The sequence below is a fragment of the Petaurus breviceps genome, unplaced genomic scaffold (assembly GCF_028583685.1).
Source record: "Petaurus breviceps papuanus isolate PSGF00001 unplaced genomic scaffold, PetGlider_PUasm1.0 90750, whole genome shotgun sequence".
In the NCBI taxonomy this organism is placed as follows: Eukaryota; Metazoa; Chordata; class Mammalia; order Diprotodontia; family Petauridae; genus Petaurus; species Petaurus breviceps.
Window position 1 is genome coordinate 12,056,338 of NW_027187335.1, and position 24,497 is coordinate 12,080,834.

General features: G+C 50.2%; 4 protein-coding genes across 9 annotated transcripts in view; all 4 read right to left on the reverse strand.

Annotated features, from left to right (window-relative positions):
* MLX (MAX dimerization protein MLX) overlaps positions 1-3,272 on the reverse strand; it is a 4,372-nt gene extending 1,100 nt beyond the window's left edge. The window contains exons 1-7 of one of the 3 annotated variants that reach the window (XM_069067643.1): positions 3,155-3,272; positions 2,820-2,856; positions 2,463-2,552; positions 2,109-2,215; positions 1,710-1,809; positions 1,473-1,572; positions 615-816 (exon numbers count right to left, since the gene is read on the reverse strand). In XM_069067643.1, coding sequence (XP_068923744.1) covers positions 615-816; positions 1,473-1,572; positions 1,710-1,809; positions 2,109-2,215; positions 2,463-2,552; positions 2,820-2,856; positions 3,155-3,196 — 678 coding nt within the window. In that variant the 5' untranslated portion in view covers positions 3,197-3,272. Of the gene's footprint in view, positions 1-614; positions 817-1,472; positions 1,573-1,709; positions 1,810-2,108; positions 2,216-2,462; positions 2,553-2,819; positions 2,857-2,956 lie in introns of all 3 variants that reach the window. The other 2 variants (XM_069067642.1, XM_069067641.1) reach the window with 2 other exon arrangements.
* A 495-nt stretch (positions 3,273-3,767) lies between these two features.
* On the reverse strand, positions 3,768-9,194 carry COASY (Coenzyme A synthase). Of its 2 annotated transcripts, none has more exons than XM_069067633.1 (10): positions 8,090-9,194; positions 6,836-7,585; positions 6,202-6,359; positions 5,714-5,845; positions 5,320-5,509; positions 5,161-5,225; positions 4,807-4,891; positions 4,517-4,614; positions 4,254-4,400; positions 3,768-4,156 (listed from the first exon to the last, which is right to left on the reverse strand). In XM_069067633.1, the coding sequence occupies exons 2-10, from the start codon at positions 7,527-7,529 to the stop codon at positions 4,109-4,111; spliced, it is 1,617 nt and encodes a 538-aa protein (XP_068923734.1). In that variant the 5' UTR covers positions 7,530-7,585; positions 8,090-9,194; the 3' UTR covers positions 3,768-4,108. The 2 variants fall into 2 exon arrangements, with proteins under 2 accessions (XP_068923734.1, XP_068923733.1); XM_069067632.1 differs by having other exon boundaries at positions 6,145-6,359; positions 8,090-9,189.
* A 1,532-nt stretch (positions 9,195-10,726) lies between these two features.
* On the reverse strand, positions 10,727-13,305 carry HSD17B1 (hydroxysteroid 17-beta dehydrogenase 1). Its single transcript, XM_069067649.1, is given in 6 exon segments — positions 10,727-11,349; positions 11,508-11,685; positions 12,109-12,202; positions 12,325-12,504; positions 12,901-13,081; positions 13,083-13,305. Coding segments are annotated over 6 exon segments (1,011 nt in total). The 5' UTR covers positions 13,266-13,305; the 3' UTR covers positions 10,727-11,154.
* A 22-nt stretch (positions 13,306-13,327) lies between these two features.
* Positions 13,328-21,596, reverse strand: NAGLU (N-acetyl-alpha-glucosaminidase). Of its 3 annotated transcripts, XM_069067646.1 has the most exons (6): positions 21,476-21,596; positions 21,237-21,384; positions 20,135-20,281; positions 19,957-20,042; positions 17,944-18,200; positions 13,328-15,276 (listed from the first exon to the last, which is right to left on the reverse strand). In XM_069067646.1, the coding sequence occupies exons 2-6, from the start codon at positions 21,297-21,299 to the stop codon at positions 14,066-14,068; spliced, it is 1,764 nt and encodes a 587-aa protein (XP_068923747.1). In that variant the 5' UTR covers positions 21,300-21,384; positions 21,476-21,596; the 3' UTR covers positions 13,328-14,065. The 3 variants fall into 3 exon arrangements, with proteins under 3 accessions (XP_068923747.1, XP_068923748.1, XP_068923749.1); XM_069067647.1 differs by lacking the exon at positions 21,237-21,384 and having other exon boundaries at positions 21,476-21,591; XM_069067648.1 differs by lacking the exons at positions 19,957-20,042; positions 20,135-20,281; positions 21,237-21,384; positions 21,476-21,596 and adding an exon at positions 18,421-18,456.
* Between the last annotated feature and the right edge of the window lie 2,901 nt (positions 21,597-24,497).

A 24,497-nucleotide genomic window follows, 5' to 3' on the forward strand; every position in this document is an offset into this window, starting at 1 on the left:
GGGCTGTAGTTGTTTTTACAAGTGGTAGAATAGGGAATACTGACCAGTTTGTCAATTCGGGGTGTTTGATTTTTTCGGGTGTTTTTGTTGTGGGGAGAGAAGAGGTGGGGGGGGGGGGGGGGGGGGGGGGGGGGGGGAGGGGTGGTGGTGGTGGTAAGAGGGTATGAAAGTATAAGAGAAAAGGATGCAAAGGAAACTAGAGGTGGATAGAAATAAGGGTTCAAGTACCACCTGTGGTATACAGTGGCTCTAGGTAAGTCACTTAAAACTTTCAAAGCTCCCAACCAACTATGACTAAGTGGCATAGCAGGTGCCAATCTACTTTTTTTTGGTGAGGCAATCAGGGTTAAGCCCAGGGTCCAAAGTCAGGTTTCAACTCAAATCCTCCTGACTAGAGCCAGCGCTCTATTTTACCACCTAGTTGCTCCCAATCTACACTGCTAATGGAATTTCTTATACTAGCATTATCACAGAGCTAGTGAAAGAAAAAACCACCACCAACTTTCAATTTTTAACAGTGTGACCTAGACCACCCTGCCTGAAGGGGCTCAGCTGAGTGGGTGTTGCTGTCAACCAAACTGTTCTCATCCCACCCTACTGTGGTCTCAGCACACCTGGGGTTTACAGTGCTCCTCAATCCAGCTGAAGACACAGGCTGACAGCTCCTGGAAGCTGGCCACAGAAATGGAGGCATTAAAGGACTGGAACAGAGAGTCCATAATGCCCTGGAACACATTGAACTTGACCTGGTCAGAGACCTGGTCCTCCCCTTCATGCGGGTTGTCCTGATGTGCCTTCACAATCTGCTCATAGTTTCTGAAACCAAAAAAAAGACAATGGTATGTATCAACATCATCCTTTCTCCCCCTTGCCTACTTCACAGTCCTCAGAGGCCCCTGCCAGTCTTTAAAACCAGAGTTAGGAATGCATTAATATCAGTTGGTCATAAGAAAATAATGACATTGCAATAGTTTATAGGATTGTCTAGGTGCATCCAATTTCAACTAACTAGGCCCAGTTGCAGAAAGTGGTTATGATTACTGGACTAAAACAATCACTGATATCCTTTCCAGGGTTATGTTGTGTCAGTCTCTACCCTGAAGGAGTTTGATCTAATATGATTTTAAAGTTATTGCATTCATTAAAGAAGGATGGAAACAAACATATATTAAGCCTACTATGCCAGGCACTGTGCTAGTTCTAAGTGCCATGAACAAATTTGATCCTCACAACAACCCTGGGAGATAGGTGATATCATCCCCATTTTACAGTTAAGGAAACTGAGGCAGAGGTAAAATGATGACCAAGAAAGATCACAAGGCTAAATTTTAACTTGTATGTTCCTGACTCCAGGCTCACTGCAATATCTAGTTGACTCATTTGCTTATACACCAAAATGATGGCCAAAATACTTGTCCCAAAGGGCTCTCTCCTTTCTCTCTCTCAGCCTTACTTTTCCTCCACTTACTTACACTTTCATGATTTTCAGGGCCATGACATCCTTTCGTAGTGTAGAAACTTCCTCCTCCTGTTTCTTCTTCTCTTTATGCAAAAACTGGATATAATCAATGGCTGGAGAGAAAACATGATAGGTTAAGCATGAAGAGTGGCACGACCATGTCCTTATGTCTTTCCCTCCTCTTACTAGTTTATATCCCTTGGTACCTGCTCCCACCCACTCTATACCCCCTCAGTCCTCAGTCCCATACTCTTCTGAAGAACAATTGCTTTGCTGAGCTTCTGGGAGCCAATGGAGAAATCCTGTTGCTGACACGTGGGGACGATGGCCTGAAGGTCGTCGTAGCCTCTCTGAGGAGGAGAAAGAAGAGGATCATTGTAGTATCTAAGTTATACTAATGCCTTCCATCAGGAAGTTTTTCTACTGTGACATCCAATCAGTACCCACAGAAAAGACAGTAAAGGGAAGCTGTCACAGGAGACATTCCATAAGTGGAATCAACTGACCACTTTGTTAAGGGTGTCAGTCAAGGCTGAGAAGCTATATATTTGCTTGGTATACAGGTCACGTGACAGACAACTCAACCTTGGATTCTAGGAGGCCATAGTTTGCCAGAATGAGGTCAAAGGGTTCAGGGTTCCCCCCTCACCTTAATGGCATCTCTCCTCTTCTGTTCTGCTTGTGTGTGGGCTCGGCGCCTCCTGTCCTTATATGACTCCTTGTAGGGTTCTTGTTGGTAATCACTGTCCTCGTCATCTGTTGGGTCAGAAAGTGGTAAGGTGTCTATCGTGTGAATGGTACAAAGAAGCAGGACAAGAAGCCTTGGAAGGGAGGTGCCTGGATTTCAGGGGTGGGGGAATCCTAATCTTAAGATGACCTTCATGCTTCATATGTTAGTGGGAAAATTAGTTCTTGAAACCCCCAAGTCTCTGGAAACAATGGAGTTCTTATAGGGAAAGAACCTAAGATGAATGGAAATGAGGATAAGGGGGTGGCTGCTTACCTGTATTGGGGACAGAAGAAGCACTGGTGGAGCCAATACTATTGGCTCTGGACACTACACTCCCCTTTCGGTTACTTTCTACAAAGAGCCCTGAAAGGGAGAGGCACCGAAGAAAAATTAGGCCCTTGGGCACTAGCTGGACACTGAGGTTGGCCTCCGGACCCCGGGACAATTTCCCTCCCACCAAACAGCTCTGGAATAGTCACTGCCTTCCAAACCCTTATAGCTCCTACTTAGACTGCACAAAAGGAGGAGACCCATTACTTCCCTCCCCCGTCGGACACCTGGAGGCCGGGGCACATCCTACCACCACCCCGAGAGGGCGGGGGCGGCGTCACCCAGACTTGGGCCACTCACCGGGGTCCAGGCTGTTGTCACCGTATGCATACTCCACCTGCAGGGATAGGGAGGTCGCTCAGGTTCCGGCCCGCCGGAGCCGGCTGCGGGCGCAGCCCCCGCCCCTGCCCCCCGCCCTCCGCGCCGCAGACACTCACACACAATCCGCTCTCTCGGCTCCCCACTTGGGCACGCGGGGGGCCAGGGCTGTCTCCGCAGCCCCCAGCCCCGAGCCCCTGAAGGCGAGGCAGGGAGAACTGGGGGGAAGTGGGGGAAAACCCCGCTCTCCCACTCCCCCTGCGTGCACGTGCCCGACCCGCCCTCCCCTTGTCGGCGTGCGCGCCCACGGGGCTTGCCTTGACCCAGGGGTCCTCCGGAGAGGCGCCCCGCTCCGTCATTGTCAGACCGAACGAACCGGAAACGCCGCGCGCTGCCCCCCCCCCATGGGCGGGGCCCGAGCCCACATGGGCTGTAGCTCACCAATCCCAAGGCGTAAGAGGAAGGCGCGCCGCGCCTGCGCAGGGAGAAGGGTAAAGTGGAACCGAGGCTTTTAAAAAGGGTGTTAGTCCAGAAATTAAAGTATTAAGCGGTAATGGCCTTCTCTATTCCTGTCTTACGACACTCACTCCCCTAAGTCAAGATTTTCTGAGAATCGAGTGGTCTACGTTAATTAAAAAAGGGGGGGGGGTTGGGTGACTTTCTAGTGAATTCATTTGCTCATGCGCTTGCTTTACGAGGAAGCGTTCCCTCCTGGCCATTCAGAGATTACAATTCCCACAATGCCCCACAGGTTTAGTCGGGCTCCGTTACAGCGGTAGGGATGCAGGCTGGTTATAGTCCTAGGGTGGCAGCAGCGGGGCCTCGAAGCCTCCTAACCCCTTGACCCCATTCACAACTTGGGCTGGGACCTCTAAGTGTGGCTCACCCAGCCACCTTCCCAGGGAGCAAGGAGCACAGTAAGCCAGCGCCTTACAGGAAAATTCGGTTTTAATTAGTTCCATATCTTCACTCCTGGTCCCAGCCAGCCCTGGGGCCCCAGACACACCAAGCAGGATGGGCTGCGCCCTTCCTCCAGCCCTGCCGTGGGTGCTGGGGTTCTGTGGGCGGCCTGTGCCTCCAGCCCAGCCTCCAATCTGCCCCACCGCACCGCATTCTGACCTGCCCAGCACCGCATCTGTCTGGGCCCAGCTCCTGGGGAGTAACCCAGGAGCCCTCCCCTCGGAGGGCGGGACCTGCCCAGTGCCGGCTCTCCCACACCACATTAATCAATCATTAATCAAGGATCAGATGGAGAAGCCTCCACGAGTGAATTACTGGCTTTTGATTCGCTCCTGCAGAAGAGTCCAGGCTTTTTCCACCTTCAGAGGAAGATTGTGTGAAGGAAGGCATATTAGTCAAAGGGAGCTCACTAGGACCCCTCTCTTCTCCCCTCAGATTCCTATTCAATCCCCTTACCTGTTTTCGGGTAATGTGTGGCTCCCAGAGTGTGCTCAACACCACATGGCTCTGGTCCACACACTGCTGATTACTCATTTGGTTCTGTAGGCGGCTCTGGGCAGCAGCTTCACTAAGACCATCTCGGTCCATGATGCGCTTTAATGCCTAGAAGACATAAAGCCTGTCATTTAGGATACTTCTGTGTCCTGGTAAGATGACAGGAACTATTCAGGAGCCCAGAATGGGGGCTGAGGTAGGGGAGATAGGAAGGGTCCAGTTACCTCTTTCTCTGGGACAATGACTGTCCACACCTCATGGACCATGTTGTTCCAGCCAGCTTCCAGCAGCAAGGCAGCATCAATCACGCATATGGTCTTCCCTGCAGGTGGACCCCAGTCATTCTACTGATCTCTCATCACAGCCATTTGCCCTGGATCAGAGATTCCCTAGGATGTGCTTGCCTGGCAGTTGGGCAGGATACCCTGGCCCTGGAATGGAGGTGTGGGTAGGGGAAGGGGACGAGGGAAAACTTTCCTACCAGTCCTTTGAAGCTCTTGTCCTTCATACTCACCCTCAGCTGTAGCTTTGCTGATCTCCTCTTGGCACATCTTGGCAATGACTGGCCACACGATGTCTGTGAGTTTCTTCAGCTGTTTCTAATAGCAAAGAGAGGACCAGGGAAGATGTTATTTGCTAGTCCAAACCCTGTGACAAAGCCAGCTGCTATTAGGTTTGCAGCAATAAACTGCAAGGAAGTGATGGGGACCTACAAGAAGATGACTAAAAGACGCCCCTCTTACCAATAAAAGACAGAAATTTCCAGGGGTAAGGGAAAGAGAAAAGACCTTTGAGTCAAGGATGCATGGTTCATGGGAAGTAGGGGAGTACATGTGAGCCACATAACCTTAAAGATTAGTGCACTCACCTTGTTCCCAAACACTCGACTGCTTAGAATTTTTCTGTTGATGGTGCCATCTTCATGGAGAATATCTAGGATGCCACATAAGAACTTCAGTGAGAGAATTGTGGTGTTTCTGTACTCTCAGCCCCTCCAACCACCTCATCTTTCCTCTAGAAGACATACCAGTTCCAAAGGCTTCTATCACAGTTTGGTAGGCAGGGCCATCAGGTGCATAGGCCCGATGCCCCAGCTGGTCACTATCAATGACCTTTGCCCCCTTGTCTTGCAGTAACTGGGCCACTGAACTCTTTCCTGAGCCACTCGGCCCCGTCAGCCCCACTACATAAATATTGGAGGGGAGGTCTGATCTCTTCTGCCAAAAGGAGAAAAAGGAGAAAAAGTCAAGGATGGAGGGGCCATCTAGGAGGAGATTAGAAAACTGAGATCAAGACAATCACATATGGCCTGTGTGTGCATGTATGCTCCCCCTATAAAGGTATTTTTCCCACTAAGAGCCAGTACTCCCCATTTCAGGAGGAGCCAGCACTTTTAACCCCTGGAAGTAGAAGGTATTTACACTGGGAGGTCGAAGGAGGGTTCCCAGCAATCTCTGACGGAAGCTGGAGGAACTAACTTTGTCTTCCTCACTCTCACTGTGGTCTGGGTTCTTCAGTAACAAAATCTGATACAGAGCCAGCTCTTCTATCCCCTGTGGCAAGAGGTAAAGGCAATAAGGGGTGATATTTTAAAGTGGAGACAACAGAGCTCTGCCTTGAGCCCCCAAGGTTCATTTTTAAGCCATACAAACCACTCAGAGGGTGAAATTAAGGACCCAACCACAGCGAACCCAGGAATTGGCATATGAGCTGCAAGCTTTTCTATTCCACTCCCAGTATCTTTCTAAAGTATCACTCCTCCCATAATTCTTTGGAGAGCCCACTCCAACATATATTTGCCTACCCTCCTGTTCCCAGCCACTCCCTCTGCCCATTTCCCCATGGGAGTTACATTCTCAAGTCTTCGGCAGTTGACAGCCAACCCCCCACGGTAAGTCTCCTCGCTAACCACCAAGCATTCCAAGGAAGGATCAGTGCCGGCTGGACCGTAGGGATCTAGGAGGGGGACTATGTCAAAGACCAAGGATGGCTTCATGTCCACCAGGAACTCACTCAGATGTTTCACCCTATCTGTATATGGTTGGAGTAACTCCCGGAGCACTTTATCTATGGGAAGAAGTGAGAGAAAATGGAGCAAGAAGGGAGGTAAAAGAAGGTATGTTGATGGGGGGAGGGATAATGGAGAGAACTAAATATGGAACAGGGTGGTTATGATTGGGAGGGAGGGTACCTAGATGTCTGTTTTTGTTGGGACTGATTGAAAAAAGTAGCATTCAAGCAGGCTGTAGAGGAAGGAACTATGATTACTAATGGAGGAAGCTACACTGATCAGGGTACCTGCCAACTAGGAAAGTGGAGATCACGATAGAGGAGACCTGGAGGAGTTTAAAAGACAGAGATATGGCCTTTGAAGCTCAGCGTATGGCCTTGGACTATACCACCCACATTTCAATTTCAAAGGAAGAAAGAGAATAAAGTACACACAGCCAAAGGTCACTCCCAAGACTTGAACATTAAAGTCTATCTTCCCCTACTCTGCCAACCTCCCCACCCCAAGTCAACCCCCAGACTCATCTACTCACTTTCCAACAAGTCTTTGTCTGCTACTCCAACCAGAAGCCTCTTTTGAGCTAGGAGGCAGGCAACTGTGAGCAGCAACTTGTGGGCGTTGTGCAGTCGGTCAAATGTTCCCCCTACCACCACATGGTTGTAGCCTTGTAGGTGTTTAGGAGATCTAGGCATGGGGGAGGCTGACCAAAGAGCAGAGGAATAGGGTACTGATGGGTCTGTAGAAGTATCTCCTGGATCATAATCTGGGTAGAGCAACACAGAGACAAGCTGTGGGCAGCAGCTGTAACAGCTGGTGGCATATCGCTCTAACTGTTGCTTAACTGGGTTGTATTGGCCCCCATCAAGGGTCTGGAAGTCTGTCAACACCACTTCAGGGGGATGGGCTAGGTTCTGCACAGAGCCAAGTGAAGGTGGGGGGTTTGGGTTCTTGGTACGGATGTTGGTCAGCAGGATTCGGATGTCCAAGTGCCTATAGGCATCAGCACCAGCATAGAGACCCGTGATGAGATTGATGACCTCCACAGTGGCCTGCACATGGCTGGAGTGGGGCTGGGCCGGCCCACCCAGACTGAGGCCAGGCTGCAGGTGGACGTACAGAGTCTGCTCCACCAGGCGAGCTGCAGAGGTCAGAATGGGTGCCAGGCGTGGGGTCAGGGCTGCCAGAGGGGATGTCAGCACCAAGAGGCCGGATCGGAAGGCAGACATACTGACCACAAGTCACCACCACTGATCAAGTCACTGATGGTTCCCCTTGATGGCACCTGTGGGAGAACACAAGTGAGAAGCTCGAGGATGGGGATGGAAGTACACAGCACGAGTAATCAATCTGTAAATGGCCCCTAGACCGTGTTGCCGAGAACTCGAAGGGTTCAACCAAAGACGGGGCTAGACCTCCCCAACCTCATTAGGGTTGCCTACGCATTCGTAAACTTCCACTAGCGACCTAGAATCCTGACCCCAGTGGGACACTGGCGCATGCGCGATGAGATTTGTTTAATTGGGAAGGGGGAGGTCTTAGAGAGAGAAATAACGTCGCAGGGATGGACTAGAAGAAGGCATTGGCTCTGGGGCCGAACGGCGACACAGGAAACCCAGGAGTTGGGACCCTCGTCTCCCTTTGCTTCCCAGAGGAGAGAAAATACGTGGAAAAAGCGAGCTGTCTCCAAGGGGCGGAGCTTGTCTCCAAGGGGCGGGGCCACCTGCAGGCAGTGACAGGTCGGGCTTGTCAGTGGCTCCGGGCCCGGGTTTAATTCCCCGGTACTCACGGAGCCCCCAGACTCGGGCCGCTCCCTCTCCCGACTCTTCTGCAGCTACCGCCGCTCCCCAGGGTCCAACCGGAAGTGCTCCTGTCCCGAATCAGGTAGCTCGTAGTTCTGGACTCGGAGAAATCCTTGCTATCCCGGGCTCCCCCCACCGAGAGTGAGAATCTCGCGAGATGCTGGAGAGGGCGGGGCTATCACGTGGGCAGTAAAGGAACTCAGGGGGCGGAGGCGGGTGGAGTCTGGCGTTTTGTCGGGACTGGAGGGCGTCTTGGAGACTAATTGGATTGGGTCTTTTTACACCCAAAGCTAAAGAACTTCTGAGAAGTGAGTTACGGAATCGTAGGTGTAGAGTTGGAAGGGACCTCTGAGGCCATATGGTCCAGTCACACACACACGCTTCTCTCCAGCTGACGGAGACGGATAATGAGGTGTTAATAAAATGTTACCACCCTGTCAATCCCTTTTGGAGAACCTTTCTCATTTTGAAACCAAAGGACCAGCCGTTGGTCAACCATTGGTTGAGCTAAAAATTAACTATAGAAGCTTTATAAAGTCTTTTATAGCTTAGCCCTGAATATATAGTTCTGCAATTCAAGTGAATACAACCCAGAGTAACTGTTTTGATTAACTCAAAACCACGAAATACACAACCCATTCAGTAGTTGGAGAGTCACTTTGAAAGAATTCAAGGAACCCTGGGGAGCAGAGATCCCTTCCAGAGAGATATAAAGTGAAGGGATGTTTTCTCCGTGCCCAAGAGAGGAAGCACCTTAAAGGAGTGAGACCTTCGGCAGCAAAGAGCTAGCTATGGACTCAGAAATTCCTCTGCAGAGAGGAGGAGAACCATAAGCCCTTTTAAAAAATGGACTCTCCCCAACACATGCTGCTATCCTCAGGGGTAAGGCTCTCCTCCATGGAAGCCCTTCGGTATCAGAATTTTGGGTTTTGCCTCGTGTGTGTGCCTTACTACCATTGTACTCAAGTTAAATCTGTTCTTCCCACAGCCGTTATGTGTTTGTCTCAGGATTTGTGGGGCTTGTTTTGTAGCCTCTGTTCTTGCCATGCCATCTTAGTGAATGTCTTTGTTTTGAGCAAATTATGTCTACTGGCTTTCTGTCACTTGTTTAGTAGAGGTTTGTGAACTCTAGTGTTAAAATCCTGGACCCACAAGGTACCCCATAACCCTGTAAGTAGTAGTTGTCCTTTGGGGAGGTGCCCAAAAGAGGATACATTTTGGGGAGGGGGTGTATATATGAATACACACATATATTACATATTATATATGTATATGTCTCCCCCATAGAATATAAGCTCCTTGAGGCCATTTTGTTTTTCTGTTCTCTGTGCCTACCAAGTGCTTACTGAGTGGTTATCCACTGGGACATAATCCAAGTCAATGGCCCCCTCACTAAGGGTTGGAAAATCTTTTCAGTCTGTACAACCCATCACTCCAGGCCACAGGAATAAAGGCCAACCTTTGCCCTTCCATATGATTTCAGGGTCCTAGACTGGTTTATTGGAAAAAGTCTGGACCTGAGAAGGCCCCAGGAAGAGTAAAGAAGTTTGAAAGAGTAGGAGAGGAATAATCCTGGGAAGAAACAGGATCAGTCCCATAAGGACCAAGCTGTTCTCTCTATCCTCAGGCCCACCAGAGGCCTTCCTTTGGTCCCTATCTTCTTTTCACTCTCCTCACCCTTAACCTTGCAGCTTTCTCCATTCCCGTTTTCCCTTTTCTCCTCCTTAAATCCATTCCTTGTACTTCTTTTTCTCTGCTGGTCATTGGTTTTATACCTTATTCCTGCTTAAGGATCACAGCCCCCTACTCCCTTTAGGTGATCCTTTTCCTGGAATCTTATACTTTCTCTTTTGTCCCTTATGTGGCAGTGTATACTTACCCTTCATAGACCCCCTCAGACTTAGGCTCTGGTTCCAGGGGTCAAAGTCCATTGCCGGGTAAATCAGTAGTCCTCTCCTATTCAGCCATCTGCCTTGAATGGAAGTACATGTGTCCAGGGAAAACTTTCCCTTTGACTTTGCTCTACGGAGTAGGTAGGTAGGCAGTCAGCCAGATAGATGTCTTCTTGGGGTTACATGTAGCTTCCCTCCCAAGCTTGCCCAAACAGCTTTTCTGGGGAAAAAAGCTGTGGTAGGGGATTAGAGGGGCCATTCTCCATCAGCTGGGCAGGGAGTGGTGGGGAGGATGGAGAATGAGAACTGGATGTATTGGCTCTAGTCAGTGCTTGTCCCCACTCCTTTCCTGGTAATGACTGCTCACATTTTCAGGGGCTCTATACTTTTAATATTTCATTTACACCCATTGTCTCAATGATTTGCCACAAGAGCCAATAAGATAGGCAAGACTGGTTTCTCTACTTTTCACATAAGAAAACTGGGGCTCAAACAGATTTAATAACCAAAGTTTGATGTTCTTAAGTGACTTAAAACCAAGTACTGTTAGTGCTAGAAGGAATCATCTATATCTGGTGTCAGATTCAAAAAGAAATGGAGTTGTTAAACCGCACATAAGGATACTTTTGGCTGCATATTGACTTAGAAAACCACACTAACATTACCTATGGTGTATTATTATTTATTTTACTAAATATTTCCAAATTACATTTTAATCTGGTTCAGGCCAAACTCAGTGCACCCCCCCCCTAGTGTTTGACAGTGCCGATTTATACGACCTAGTCCAATTTCCTAATTTTTGCACATGGATTTAGACACAGTAGTTGCTTCAAAAAACGCTTGTTTCATGAATTAATTTTACATAGGAAAAACAGAAATAACTTGCCTCAAGCCATACACTGATAAAGTAGCTAGACCTGCTCCAACCTGTTACCCAATCAAAAGTTTTTGTTTTCCCAATCTCCTCCCCCCCCCCCCCCCCAAATTCTAATTTCCCAATGTTTGTTTTGTCATCTGAAGAGCGCCCTCCTACAAGCCCTCACCCCTGCTTCCTTTTGGAAAACTTGTTTCGGAAAAATGGTAGCCAGTCAATGGCTAGATGATACGGGCAGGTACTTTATTGAAGGTATGTGTCGGGGTGAAAAAAGGACGCTTCTAATTCAGGGATTGTCGAGGCCTTCGGCCCCACTACCGGCCTCCCCTTCCTCAGGCTCGGAGAAGACAGCGTGGTGCATAGCATCTACGTATTGAGAGCCGCTGGGATCCGAGAGGCGAAGCCCAGCCAGTGGCAGGAAGCGCTCTGTGCTGAAATAGCGCAGGACGGGGCTAGGGGCATGAAGCGCCCGGAGGAACACCTGAGGTGGGTGGGAAAGAAAGAACCTGGGGCAGAAGTGCGGACAGGACCCAGCCCCAGTGGTCTTCGCTCCACGTCGCAGATATCTGTTTCTGGGCCTCCTCAGATCCTCCCTGTGCCCCGCCTCCGGGAGAGTGGTGAGTCTCCGCCACACCCTACCTCCACCACGGCCTCTGGGTCCTGTGCCTCCTCCCGGAAGACCCGCGCACAGTGGCGCTGGTAGCGGGAAAAGAGAGCTCGAGTCTCCAGGTCGGCGCTTCCCAGTATTCCGCCAGGACCCCCCTCCAGCTTCTCTTGGAAAGCGGTGCGTACAGGGCCGCACTCTATGAGGCTGATGCTGGGAGAGCAGAAACAGCGGCTGGGAATGGGGGGTCATTCTTGTTCCACCCTCTGGCCTTCTATGTATGCCCGGCACCCTCCCCTCACCTTACTCTCCTCCTCCAGAATTAGGCGATGGCTAGGCGCCTAAGTGATGTGTGTCCATGAGTAATAATAGAACGTTTGTGCTGGAAGGGACCTTAGAGAAGCAATTTTTTTGTTTTGCATTTGAGGAAACTGAGCCCTGAAAAATTGCTACTTAGCTAGGAAGTGGCAGAGTCCAAGGCCTCGCTGATACTGTACCTGGAGTTACTCCCACTCTAAACTTTTAGCAAGGGAAAGTGGGCGCAGTCTAAAGCAGAGCTTCTAGTGGGACAGTACTCCTGGAGTTGTCTCTGAGGGGGAGGGAATTGGGGTGCCCCAAGGTATTCTGGTTACTCACTGGACCCCGAAGGGTAGGAGCAGCACAGCCAGACTCTCACATAGACCCTCCAGGGCAAACTTGCTAGCACAGTAAACTGCATTAAAGGGCAAGCCTGTGGGAGCCAGGAGGAACGAGGTGAGCTAAAACCTGGATGCCCCAATCCCCACGCCCAATCAGTGCCCACAATCGTCTCGTGTGCCCCTATAATCATCAGCACCTGGCATCCCAACTCACCCATCAGGCCGCCAACGCTCCCAGTGACAAGCACCCGGCCCGCGCGGCGTCGCTTCATATCCGGAAGGAAAGCCTGGAGCGTACGGATTGTCCCCACCACGTTCACGTCCAGCACGGAGCCCACAGCCTCTACCGCGTGGGCCTCCAGAGGTCCGAGCAGGCCACGGCCGGCATTACATACTGAAGAGAGGAGCCCATGCCTTGTCCCGACCCTACTACTTCCCCTCCTCCCCAGCTGCGTTACACGGGGTCAGGAACATCCCGGGTCAAACCTCCCCAATTCAACCAGGCTTCGGCATCCTCCGATTTCCACGCCTTCCAGCTCAGTTTCATTCAGGCAGAAAACACTATTCAACAGAAGTGTTCATAACACTTTTTTTTTTTAAGTGTTTAGAAGTGAGACAGAACGAAGTTGAGATAAGACATGGTAATGTAAACTCCAAAGTGTCCCCGGATCCCTAAGCACCTCCAACTTCTTCGTGGCTGGGAAGGGTAAGGGATGGTTCTAGGAGGGAGAACCTGCACCTCCTCTGCCTAAGTAGGGAAAGGGACCCAGGTGGGTCCTGGTAATCTCACCCAGGACGTCCACTCGACCTTCAGTCACGTGGTCTCGTGCAGCTGCTACTGACCCAGAGTCAGTCACATCGAGCTGTAACGTCTCCAAGGAGCCTGGAGGGCAGCCTCGAGCCCGTGCGCCCTCCCACAGCGGGCCCTGACATGAGAGGTCCCGCAGAGTGGCGTACACTGAGTGGGAAGATGGATTGCCTGGATTTAGGATCTCCCTGAGGAAACAAATCTCCCCGTCCCACCTCCACAGCAGGGCTTTGGCCCCTGCTCTTCCCACCTTTGAAACTGCCTGAAGGATCTGCCGCCAGGCGAAGTGCCAAATGCAGACCGATTCCCGAGGAGCAGCCTGTGATGAGAACCACCTTCCGCTCCATAGAAAAAGCCAGGATGGAGAGACCAAGGAGAGACTGACTGGGAGACAGGCAGAGGGGCAGTGGAAGAAATCTGAGGCCTTGGGCCCCAAGGGCGCCTCCTTTTTCTCAAGCCCCCAGCCTCCTGTGTTGTGTCTACTTTATTATCTCAAGGCCAGTGAGCTTTCACTGCCCCTTTATTTGTACTTTCCCCCCTCTTTCCCCAAGCCTAATCTGTTGACAGGCATCACAGGGAAAAGCCTCTTCTTTTCTGAAAGCTGGGTGGGGGAAACTGAGGGAAGAGACAGATGCCTGGAGTCAAATTTAGCTGCTTTCCATGCTGGGTGGAGGGGAGGGAGTGAATGGGCTTTGCCAGTTATATCCACTTTTATTATTCTATGTATACACATTGCTGCTTGGCTCCTCTGAGGACAGGTCTAGACAGACATGCTGAAGTAGTGATTTACTGATCCACAGAGACAAAAAACAATGGTTTAATTTCCAGTTCTGGAGTAGAGGAGAGAATGGCATGGATAGCCTGCTCCATTATTCTCAATTCATGGGACCCACTATCTATCCCAGACTTGCACCATGGCTAAAGGGTCTCTTCAGTGAGCCCAGTCCAGTTCCTGACCCTAGGAACCAGACACAGTCCAGTTGTAAGCAAGGGAGAAACACTCTCACCAAGAACTGTCCATGGTTTTATAACCTATCCCCTCCTAGGGGTCCCAAGTTGGCCACTGACAGGATTTAGGATCCTAGGAGGAAGCTTGAAAGTACAAGGAACTGCTAGAGGTCCCAGGTGGTACTGGTGAGGGGGTGGGTCACACAACTCCTGCTTGACACCTTGGGTAATACTTGAGGAAAAATTTCTTGGCTAAGTCCACAGTGTCACCCTGAGGTTGAGTAGGGAACTTCTCCCCTCCCAAGACAAAGTTCTGACCCAACAGCAAGGCTTCATTCTCAAACTGGCTCTGGTGGAAGGGGGTGCCCTCGGCCAGGCTCTTCACCAGCATCTCCACAAAGAGCTTCCATCGGGGAGCATAGTAGCCAGCCACCAGTCCTGCCAACTGCTTGTTGGCATAGTCGAGGATGTTCCCTGTGGGCCCCCACAGGGTCACCTGGTAGAGGGCATTCCGTTCATAGTGCCAGGCCTCAGCCTCACTGACTGCCATTTTTCGGGCCTGCTCCAGCCAGCCTCCTAGAAGGAACCTCTCATCACTGGCCAGCAGCTCATCCAGGGAGGGCAGTAGGTCAAAGACCAGCAGGCCTCCAGCAGTGAGCAAGGCCGGCATTGCTCCTGCCTCAAAGGCTGTCCTGAGCTCCCCATAGTACAGACTCACCAACTCCTGAGCCACCTGCCTCGTGACATCCAGCAGGTCATAGCGGAAGGCAGGGCTGGTTGCCAGCACTGGGGCTGCTTCCAGCAGCAACCTCCAGGCCTCAAACACATCACTCCTGTTATACCAGACAGAGAAGTCCAGGTGAAGGGATGGGCGTTTCACCAGTGGGCTGCGGTTGTGGCCAGTGCACAAATCACCAGAACAGTTGTAGACACTTTGCAGCAGCAGCTTCCAGGCAGCTTCTGCATGGGAGTGGGGAGTCCCATACCTCTGAGCTGCAAAGCCTGCTACCCAAGACCCTAGGTCAGGCAAGGGGTCCTTCCTCCAGCCCAGCTCAGCCATCAAGGCATAAACTACTTCATTCTGGTTGATGCCTTCTGGGACCATGCCTGTACCCACAAAGGTGGAATTGGGAAAGAGACGGGCATTTGAGGGTCCCCTGTTCACAGCATCCAATGCCCCAAATAGCCCATGGTTTCCCCCAAAATTGTGCAGCATGCACCAGATGAATGGCTGGCCATAGAAGGAGTCAGTGTGGGAGTAGACAGGTTGGGACTCAGCATAGAGGTCCAGGATGAGAAGACGGCCAAGGGGCACAGCCTTCAGCACAGCCTTCACCTGGGGAGGTTTCCAGAAGTATGGCTGGTGTTGAAAAAGCCAGCCCTGGAGAAGCCACACAGCATCAACATCCACTGTAGGAATAAGGGGTGGTAGAAGGGATTGCTAGTGAGAGGAAGAAAACATGTGAGTCTCTCCCAAAGGGGACTCCAAGCCTAGAAAGAAGTTATAGCCTCACTACCCCTGACCCCGGACCCTCTGGAGCCATCCTACATGGAATGCACCTACATGGGATACACCCAAGCCTCACTTCTGACTCATCTCCACTTCTAGGGAATCTTGGAATCTCTACCTAGTCAGTCAGTTAGCAAGCATTTATGAATGCCTACTGTGTGCAACAGTCTCTGCTAAGTACTGGAGATACACATAAAGGGAAAAAAGACTCCTTATTCTCAAGGAGCTCAAAGTCTAACAGGGAGACAACATACAAATAACTGTGTACAAACAAGATATACACAGGATTGAAGGAAGGCAGCAGTATGAAGGGAATTCAGGAGAGCTTCCCGTAGAAGGCAGGATATTAGCTGGAAGCCAGGGAGGGACAAAGATGGGGAAGGAAATATCAGGCAGGAGGGGCAGCACAGAGTCAGCAGAGGGAAGATCTTGTTCAAGAAGTAGCAAGAAGAGGGTGGCTAGGTGGTACAGTGAATAGAACACTGGCCCTGGAGTCAGGAGGACCTGAGTTCAAATCCAGCCTCAGACACTTAACACACAAACTAGCCATGTGACCTTGGGCAAGTCACTTAACCCCAGTTGCCCTCTAAAAAAAACCCCAAAAAAAGAAGTAGCAGGAAGGTCAGTGTCATTGATCAGAGTAAGTGGGATGGAGGGAAGTGTAATGATGCTTGAAAGGTGCTGGAGGGGAGATATCTAAGCCAAAGACAGTAGTTATATCAGTACCAAGTATATTTGGTTCTGGAGGTGATGAGCGCTACTGGCACTGAGTCAGACTTGGAGGTTAAGATCCATATGGCAGCTGAATGCAGGAGGGGAAGGCACTGAAGGCCAGCTGACCACCAGCAGGCTACTGAAATGTCCAAGGGTGAAGTGGAGAGGGCCTGGATCAGGGTGGGGCAGTGTCAGAGGACAGAAGGACTTGTATATGGAGATGCTATGAAGTGATAGGATTTTGACATCTGAAAGTGAGGAGCTGAGGATTACACTGAAACTATAAGCCTGGGATGACAATACCCTTGAAGTAATAGGGAAGTTAGGAAGATGGGAGGGTTTGGGAAGGAAAGACAAGGAGTTCACCTTTGGACATACTGCGTTAAGACACTGATGGGCTATCTGGCTGGAGATGTCCAATAGGCAGTTGGACATGTGAGGCTGGAGGTCAGCAGAGAAGTTAGGGCAGGATACAGAGATCTGAGAATGATCAAGAGGGAGCACATCATAGTTGAATCCATGAGGGCTGATGAGATCACCAAGTGAAATCAGTATAGAGCCAGAAGAGAAGAGAGGCCAGGACAGAGGCCTGTGGGACACCCAGGGTTAGTGGGTGAGACTTGGACAAAGTCCCAGGTAAGGAGACTGAGGAGCGACCAGCCAGGTTAAGTAAGAGGGGATCCACAGAAGAGCAGTGTCCCACAAACCTAGAGAGAGGGAGTACCCAGGGAAGAGAGTGGATGAAAGTGTAGAAGGCTGCAGAGAGTCAGGAGGGATGAGGATGGAAGAGAGACCACCAGATCTGGCAAGTACGAGATCATTGCGGACCACAGAGAGCAGTTTCAGCTGAGGCACAAGGTCAGAAGCCAGACTGCAGAGTGGAGAAGAGGTGAGCAGAGGCACTCAGGTCAGGCAGCTTCTCATGGAGGGCAACCACAACAAAGGGAAGAGAGGGAGGAGAGTGATCAGGGCTGGAGAGTGAGGGAGGGATCCTGAGGATGGTTTGTAGGCAGGAGGAAAGCAGCCATTAGCTGGAGAGGCTGATGCCTCCCAAATGAACAGGAATGATGGAGAGTGGAGAGAAAAGGATTGTCTGGGAGGGAACAAAGCAGTTCCAAATGACGGGGCTTAGACTCCCAAGCAAAGGGCAAAGATAGTGAGCAGAGGGAGTCAGGGGACCTGAGCTCCAGCCTGAGCCTTGTCACTCGGTAGCTGTAGCATCTCAGAAGTCACCTCCCCATATACAAAAAGGGTGACACTGGGCTGGAGTGGATCTCAGAGGCCACTTAGTCTGACTCCTGCACTTGGGACATGAGGAGTCTGTGGCTCCTCCCAGAGGCTAAAGGGACCTGCCCAAGGTCACACAAACAGTAAATGCTAGAGGCAGAAGGCATCAAGCCCATTCTGATGTTTTGTAATGAATCTGTGAACTCTGGGCCAGGGTTTGAGCAGGGAACACATTAGCAGCTCACATCTGGCAAGGGCTTTAAGCTTTGCAAAGCAACTGACAAACATTATTATTTCATCTGGTCCTCACAGTGACCCAGGGCAGTAGGTGCTATTATTATGCCCACTTTACAGATGAAAAAACTGAGGCTCACAGGGAGTTAAATGGTTTCTCAGGGTCATGCAGCTGGTAAGGATCTGAGGTGAGACTGGCTCACATTCACTAACAGCAGGCTTATACTCACCACCACCCTCCTGACACCTCACACACTCACCCTAAACCTCTTATTTCCTTAGCTGACATTCCCCTGATGTCCCCATCTCACTTCTTCTTCTGATCCCTCCTGGGATGTCCTGCCCTCTGCGTCCACCTCCCTCAAATAGCCTCAGCACCTTGCCTTCCTCACCTGTAATCATGGCCTCATAGACTGCCGCTGTGGCAGCAGCCAGGTAGGCTGGCTCAGAGGAAGGGGGCTCCATTTCATTGAAGGTATCAGCACTATAGATGTGGTCAGTGCCAAACTCCTGAGTCAGCTCCCTCAGGAAGAGGCTCCCAACCACTGGGAACAAGGGATCTTCTGGGGCCAAGAGGTAGGAGCAGGAGTAAGTACAGTTAAAGTGGCCCCACATGCCCAGATTGGTGACATTGGCCTGAGGGAACACCCTGGAAGGGAAGGAAGAGACAATGGTAGAGGAAGAGTGATGGAGGCGAGGTGGTGGAAGAGACCAGAGGCAAGATCATACTGGTGAAGGAGAGAAAATGTGACCAGGGCACCTCCCCACCCCCACACAGAGACTCTACGCAGGAGACTGGACTGAGGTCAAAGTGACCCTCCTGGGAAAGAAGTTGGGTGACTGGGGGTAGGAGTTGTCCCTTTTCTCACCTTCAGGAAACCTTAACACACTGGCTGTTATTTTGTGGCAAAGTATCTCCTCCTTCAGGGATTAACCATCAGAACAGTGAGGCTTTGTAACCTTTTTGTGACATGGACCTCCTTTGGCAGTCTGCTGCGGCCTATAGAGCTATCCTCAGAATAATATTTTTAAATGTATGAAGTAAAATACGATAGTTACAAAGGAAACTAAGTCTATGAAAACACATTAAAAAAACACAAATTCACAGACACCATGATAAGAAACCTAAATTAGGTAATCATTGTTTTTTGGAACAATGTTGATAAAATAACTTCTTAACGTGGTCACCAGTTCACAGTTAGAATCATATGATACTTAGTGGAAGGCAGGGAGGGAAGAGCAAAGGCAAGGATTCTGGGGAGAGGCTCAAGGCAAGTGATCCCACGAGTACCCTCTGTAACAAGGGTTTCCTAAGAGTTTCTTCTGGACAGAGTCAGGGTCCAGATCCTGCTGCAGGCACTTACTAAGTGACCCTGGGCAGCCACAAGCTTTCTGAGACTCAGTTTCCTCTGTAAAATGGTGATGATTATAACTGTAGCACTTAACCTGGTGGGGATGTTGTGAGGTGCAAGTGAAATAATGGATGTCAATGGATGCTAACCTTAAAAAGCTATAAAAGCGTCAGCTCTTATTACCGCTTACTAGCAGTGTGACGATGGATAAGTCACTTTTAACCTTTCTCAGCCTCAGTTTCTTCATTGGTAAAATGGTGATGACAACACTTATCCTACCTACCTCTTGGGACTGTTTGGGTGAAGAAAGTTTTTATAACTTAAATTGCTTTATCAGTTTAATCAGGCCACAAATACTTCACAAGTATCTGCTCTGTGACAGATGGGGGGATACAAAGACAAAGGAAACATGCCTGTCCCCAAGATCTATATCCCGACAGAGGAGACACAAGGCACTACTTACATTCAGGTGCAGATACCAGGACACCTTGGTGGAAAGGCACTAGCACCTGGCCAGACGGCATGGAGGTGACCAGGGAAGGTCTCAAACTGGAGAGGTGACCTCTGAAGTCCCTCACAGTTCCAAATCTATAAACACTGCTGGAAATGATACAGCTCTGATTTTCTACCACTTTACAGATTACAAAATGAAAGCTCAGAGAAAGGAAGTGACTTGTGACTTGTCCAAGATGACTAACAAGTGTCTGATCTGGGACTTAAACCTTGGTTCCCTCTTTGTTCTATCATGTTACACTTTTTCTAGAAAAAGGCAGTGGAATGTCTTGTCCTCTGAAGGGGGGTTTATAAGATGAGCTGAGCACTGGAAGGGATGGTCTTTAAAGGCTGTCTAGTCTCCTGATTGTACAGAAGGGGAAATGAGGAGTAGAAAGATTAAGAGATTTGCCCAAGGTCACACAGATGAGCAGGATTCAATCCCAGGTCATCTGACACCAGATTTAGCGTGCTTTTTATTGCCTCTCCCAGATAGGACCTTTGCTTCATACAGAGACTTGCCATCTATAGTCCTGCCTTGTTCTTGCTCAGTAAACTCACCTAGTAAATGCCTTGGGGACATGTCCAGCAAATGCAGGGAGCACTGGCTTCATCCCAAAAGATCTCATCCTCTCCAGAATCCGGTACTGAGAAGGACAAAAAGAGGGACAGCTGGGTCAGGATCACCAGTAGCCCCTTCACTCAGCCCAGGGAAGCCTCTTCTCCACTGCCCCATTACCTGCAGGTAAGATTGCTTAAGGTGCCAGGAGGAAGGTAGGGGGCCACCCCAGGTGTGCAGGTTGCCCATGCGCCCCCATGCCAGGAAGGCTGGGCCAGTGAAGTATTCATTTATCTCTGTCTCATTCAGGCCCAAAGTCAAGTACACCTGGGGAAAAGAGAGATAACAACAATAAGAACACCTCGTTCAGTTTAGAAGTCACCTCAATACATATTTCATTTCATTCTCACAAGTCTATAAGATTAGGACAGGGTAGGTAGTATTATACCATCTGACTGAGAAGAAAACTGAGGCCTGGGTCTGGGTGGGGAATCTTCTGACTCCTAGTCTAGTACTTTTCGAAATGTACCTGAGTGCCTCTCCCTTCACCCCTCCCAACATATATTTGGACAACTGAGTAAGGGATAAATCAGGTCAAGTTAGAATAGACTCAAGGAACGACAGGGTTTGAAAGGACCGTTCTAGTCCAACCCTTCCTTTTACAGAGAGAGAAACTGAGCCCTAGCGAAGGGAAATAACTTGTTTTCCTCCAAATGAAGGAGAGGAGGAAGAGAGGTGGGGAGACAGGCAGGAAAGAGAAGAGAAGGAAAAGTAAACAGAATGAGAGAAGGAAATGGAGAGGAAAAGGACAGCGTTAGAGAGAGTAGGAGAGGGCTGGAAGAGGGAAAGAGGAGAGGAAGAGGAGAGGATGGTAGAGAAGGAAAGAGGAGTAAGACAGGGAGGGAAAGAGAAAGGAAGCAAAGGAGAAAAAGAGGGAGATAGGAGAGGAACGAGAAGGAAAGAAAGAAGGACAGTGGGAGGAGAAAGAAAAGGAGAGAGGCATGGAGGTACAGGAAGAAAGAGGAGAGAAAGAGGGACAGGGAGAGATAGGGGAGGAAAGAGAAGAAAAGAGGGTGAGGGAGAAAAGGAAAGCAAGGAAAAGTCGAGAAAGAAAGAGGGAGAGGAGAAGGGAAGGAGGAGGGAAAGGAGGAAAAGAAAGAAGAGACCAAGAGAGGGAGGAGAGAGGGAAGAGGAAAGAGGAGGGAGAGACAGGTAAAGAAGCAGAAGAGCAGAGAAGCGCCGGGCCAAGCTCGGTCCCCGCCTCGGCCCGGGCCGGACCCACCCTCCGCCAGACGGCCTCCTGCCCGACGGCGGCCAGCGCCAGGTTGATGCCGTTCAAGGCCATCCAGTCGATCTCTCGCTCCCAGCGCTCCCAGCCCCACCACACGAAGGAGTAGCTCTGCGTGCAGACGTTCTGGTAATAGCGGTACCTGCACAGAGCGGGGGGGGGGGGGGGGGGGGGGAATGAGGCTTGGCCCGAGATCGCCTCCTCGCCCAGCTCCCCCCAGCCCCGCCCGTTACCTGTTGGGCGTGGTCTCGGTGAGTGGCTGGGGCACGGTGGGCAGCGGCTCGGGTAGGCGGAGCTGCGCGCCAGACCAGGCCACGTGGCAGCCGCAGAAGTCGCGCAGGTAGTGGTGCAGCCCGGCTGCGGCCGCCACGCCGCTGGAGCCGGTCACCTGCACGGGGCTCCCGGCGCCGCCGCCGCTCAGGCGGAATGTGTCTATGCCCGGTGCCGGCGCCAGGGAGCGCTCCACCGCCACCGAGAACCCCGCGGCCGCCCGGGGCCCTAGCAACCGCGACAGCAAACCCCGCACAGCCGATGGCCCCCGCCATGCATGGCAGCCCCCGCCCGGCTCAGGAGCACGCACGCCACTGCGGTGGACATAGTCCTAGTTCTCAGCTCCCGCGCCCTGGGAGGGCAACTTTGATGTTCCTTGACCCATTGCCTATGACTCTGGAGGGGGAGGTGCCGAGCAGTCGCCCATCCGTCCACGTGCCCTCCAAGGTGTTAAATGACCCACTGGTGAGTCACGTGGGGCTGTTTCCCAGGTCTTAGGCTGCTTTAAACCTCGCAGCAGGCATCTCTGAGAGCTGCATCTCCTTTGGACTTAGAAAGTTTTGTGTTGCCTAGTGGAGCCGTGAGGAAGCGAAGTGAGTAGGTGGAATGGAGGATTTGGGGTCAGAAACACCTGAGTTGGAATTCCACCTCAGCTCATTTTACAGACGAGGAAACTGAGGTAAGCAGAGATAAGTAACTTACTCAGGGTCACAGCTAGAAAGTGTCTGAGTCTGGATTTGAATTCAGATCTTCCGAACTCCAGGCCTGGCACTCTATCCACTGCGCTATCGCTCAGGCATAGGAAATGATTCAGTAGAACTTGATAAGGGAGGTCTAATAGGATAGCCTAGCAGCAGTGAGGGCCCAGTTGAGGTTGTTTAATATAAATTTGTAGTGTACACAGTCACAACAGTTGTATGACTTTCTCTACCATTATTCAGCAACTTGTGAGTAGGAACAAAGGCGCAAAAGGTGGGAATGATCCAATTGTGAGGATAATCAGCACTCAGTCCTCAGATACTCTTTAAACATTCTCTGTGTGCCAGTCACTGCCAAATGAGGATGCAAAGATTAAAAATAAGAATCTCTTTACTTGTCCTACCCCCTGTAAGTGCTTTGAGACCAGAACAAAGACCATATCTTATTTTATTTTTGTAATCCTCAACATCTAACATCGTGCCTTTCTCATAAGAAGGCCTTTAACAAATGTTTGTTAAATGTTATTGGAGGGCCATCCTTGGGGCTGTGCAGCAGCTTTGAGTAGGGGAGAAAACACTTCATGTGAGGTAAGGAGACCAGCCATGTCACTGCTTTTCTTGTGTCCTCACCTCTGAGATTGGGACTAGCAATAAAATTTAGAACTGGAAGAGCTGACAGACCGTGTAGGTCTGTAACCCCCTATTTACAGAGGAAGAAGCTGAGGCCCTGAGAGATTAAGGGACAATGCCCAAAATCAGTCATGAAGTAAATGGTAGAGCTAGAATTGAAACACACACACTCACTGCAGTCACTCACAGAGTTGGGAGCTTCCTCTCCCCATCTTGTCTAGCCTCTATTAGAATAAGGATCCCCTCTAAGGATAAGCATTCATCTAGCACTTTGAAAACCTCTGAGGCTATTTCCAGTTTATCCCGAGGATATCTCACTGGTATGTATTTGTTTGCATGTTGTCTCCCCCCTTAGAAGGGAAGTTCCTTGGGGTGGCTAGTTCAGTTCCAGCCTCAGACACTGAACACCCGCACAAAAAAACCAGCCGTGTAACCTTGGGCAAGTTACTTAACCCCAATTATCTCCAATAGGCAAAAAAAAAAAAAAAAAAAGAAGGGAAGTTCCTTGAGGGCAAGGACTGTTTTTCCCCTTTCTTTATATCACCAATTATTAGCCTACTGCCTTCTTCATAGTAAGTGCTTAATAGACTCATCAATTCACATGGATTTTTCAAGAAAGGAATCTGGGTCCTTTGGGTGGGTGAGGTCAGAGGTGGAGTTTCCCAATATGCCTTGGCCAGGAGGAATAAACTAGGGGTCTCAGGCAGGAGAGCAATGCCAAGGCCACTGTCTGGCTGAGTAAAGAGACTCTCATGCAGGTCAGGGACCCAGGATTTTGATGGAAATCTCTCTACCTGCCCTGTCTACTACTAGTAGTTTGCTGCTTCTACTAAACCATGTTTCTGGAATGACTGGAGTAAACCAGGCTCTTTAGGCAAATCCTCAGTACAGCTTTCCCAAATTCCACAATTCTACCCCCCAATATTCTTTTTTTTTTTTTAAAAAGCAATTGGGGTTAAGTAACTTGCTCAAGGTTACACGGCCAGGTGTTTCTGGGTGGGTGCTAAGTGTCTGAGCCCGTATTCGATCCCCAAGACATCCCAACACTGGGGCCAGTGCTCTTACTCGCTGTGCTACCTGGCCAATATTCTTATAGGGCTCTGACCTACCCTCCACAAAATAGCCTTCTATCATACCTGCCCTGAGTGCCTTTCCTTTGTATTAACCCCATTCACAAGACTGGAGTGGAAAGACAGGGACTTCAGGATCTCTAGAATAGAAACAGGAGCCTAGAGGTGGTGGTAGATAGAAACAAAGAGTCTGCACAGATTCCTCCCCACACAAAAATGGGGTCCTTAGTGTTCCCCTGGGGTCACTGAGATGGCATTTTAGAACCATCTAAATGGTACATTTTAATGTACAACAGTACATTATCCCATTTGACCCTCCCAGCCCTACAAGCTGAAGTGTACAAGCATTATCCCCATTCTACAGATGAGGAAACAGGTTCAGACAAGCCATGGCCATACTGTTATTAAAAATCAAATCTGGTTGTCGAACTGAGAGTCTTTTGATTGCAGGTCTAAAGCTTTGTTTATCACACCAACACCCCTCTCACCCACACAGCCCTAGCCTCTGAAAATAGATTCCACCTCCCCATTCCTTTCATTTCCCATTTCAAAACTCCCAATTTAGCTCCCATTGCCCCACCTTTCTT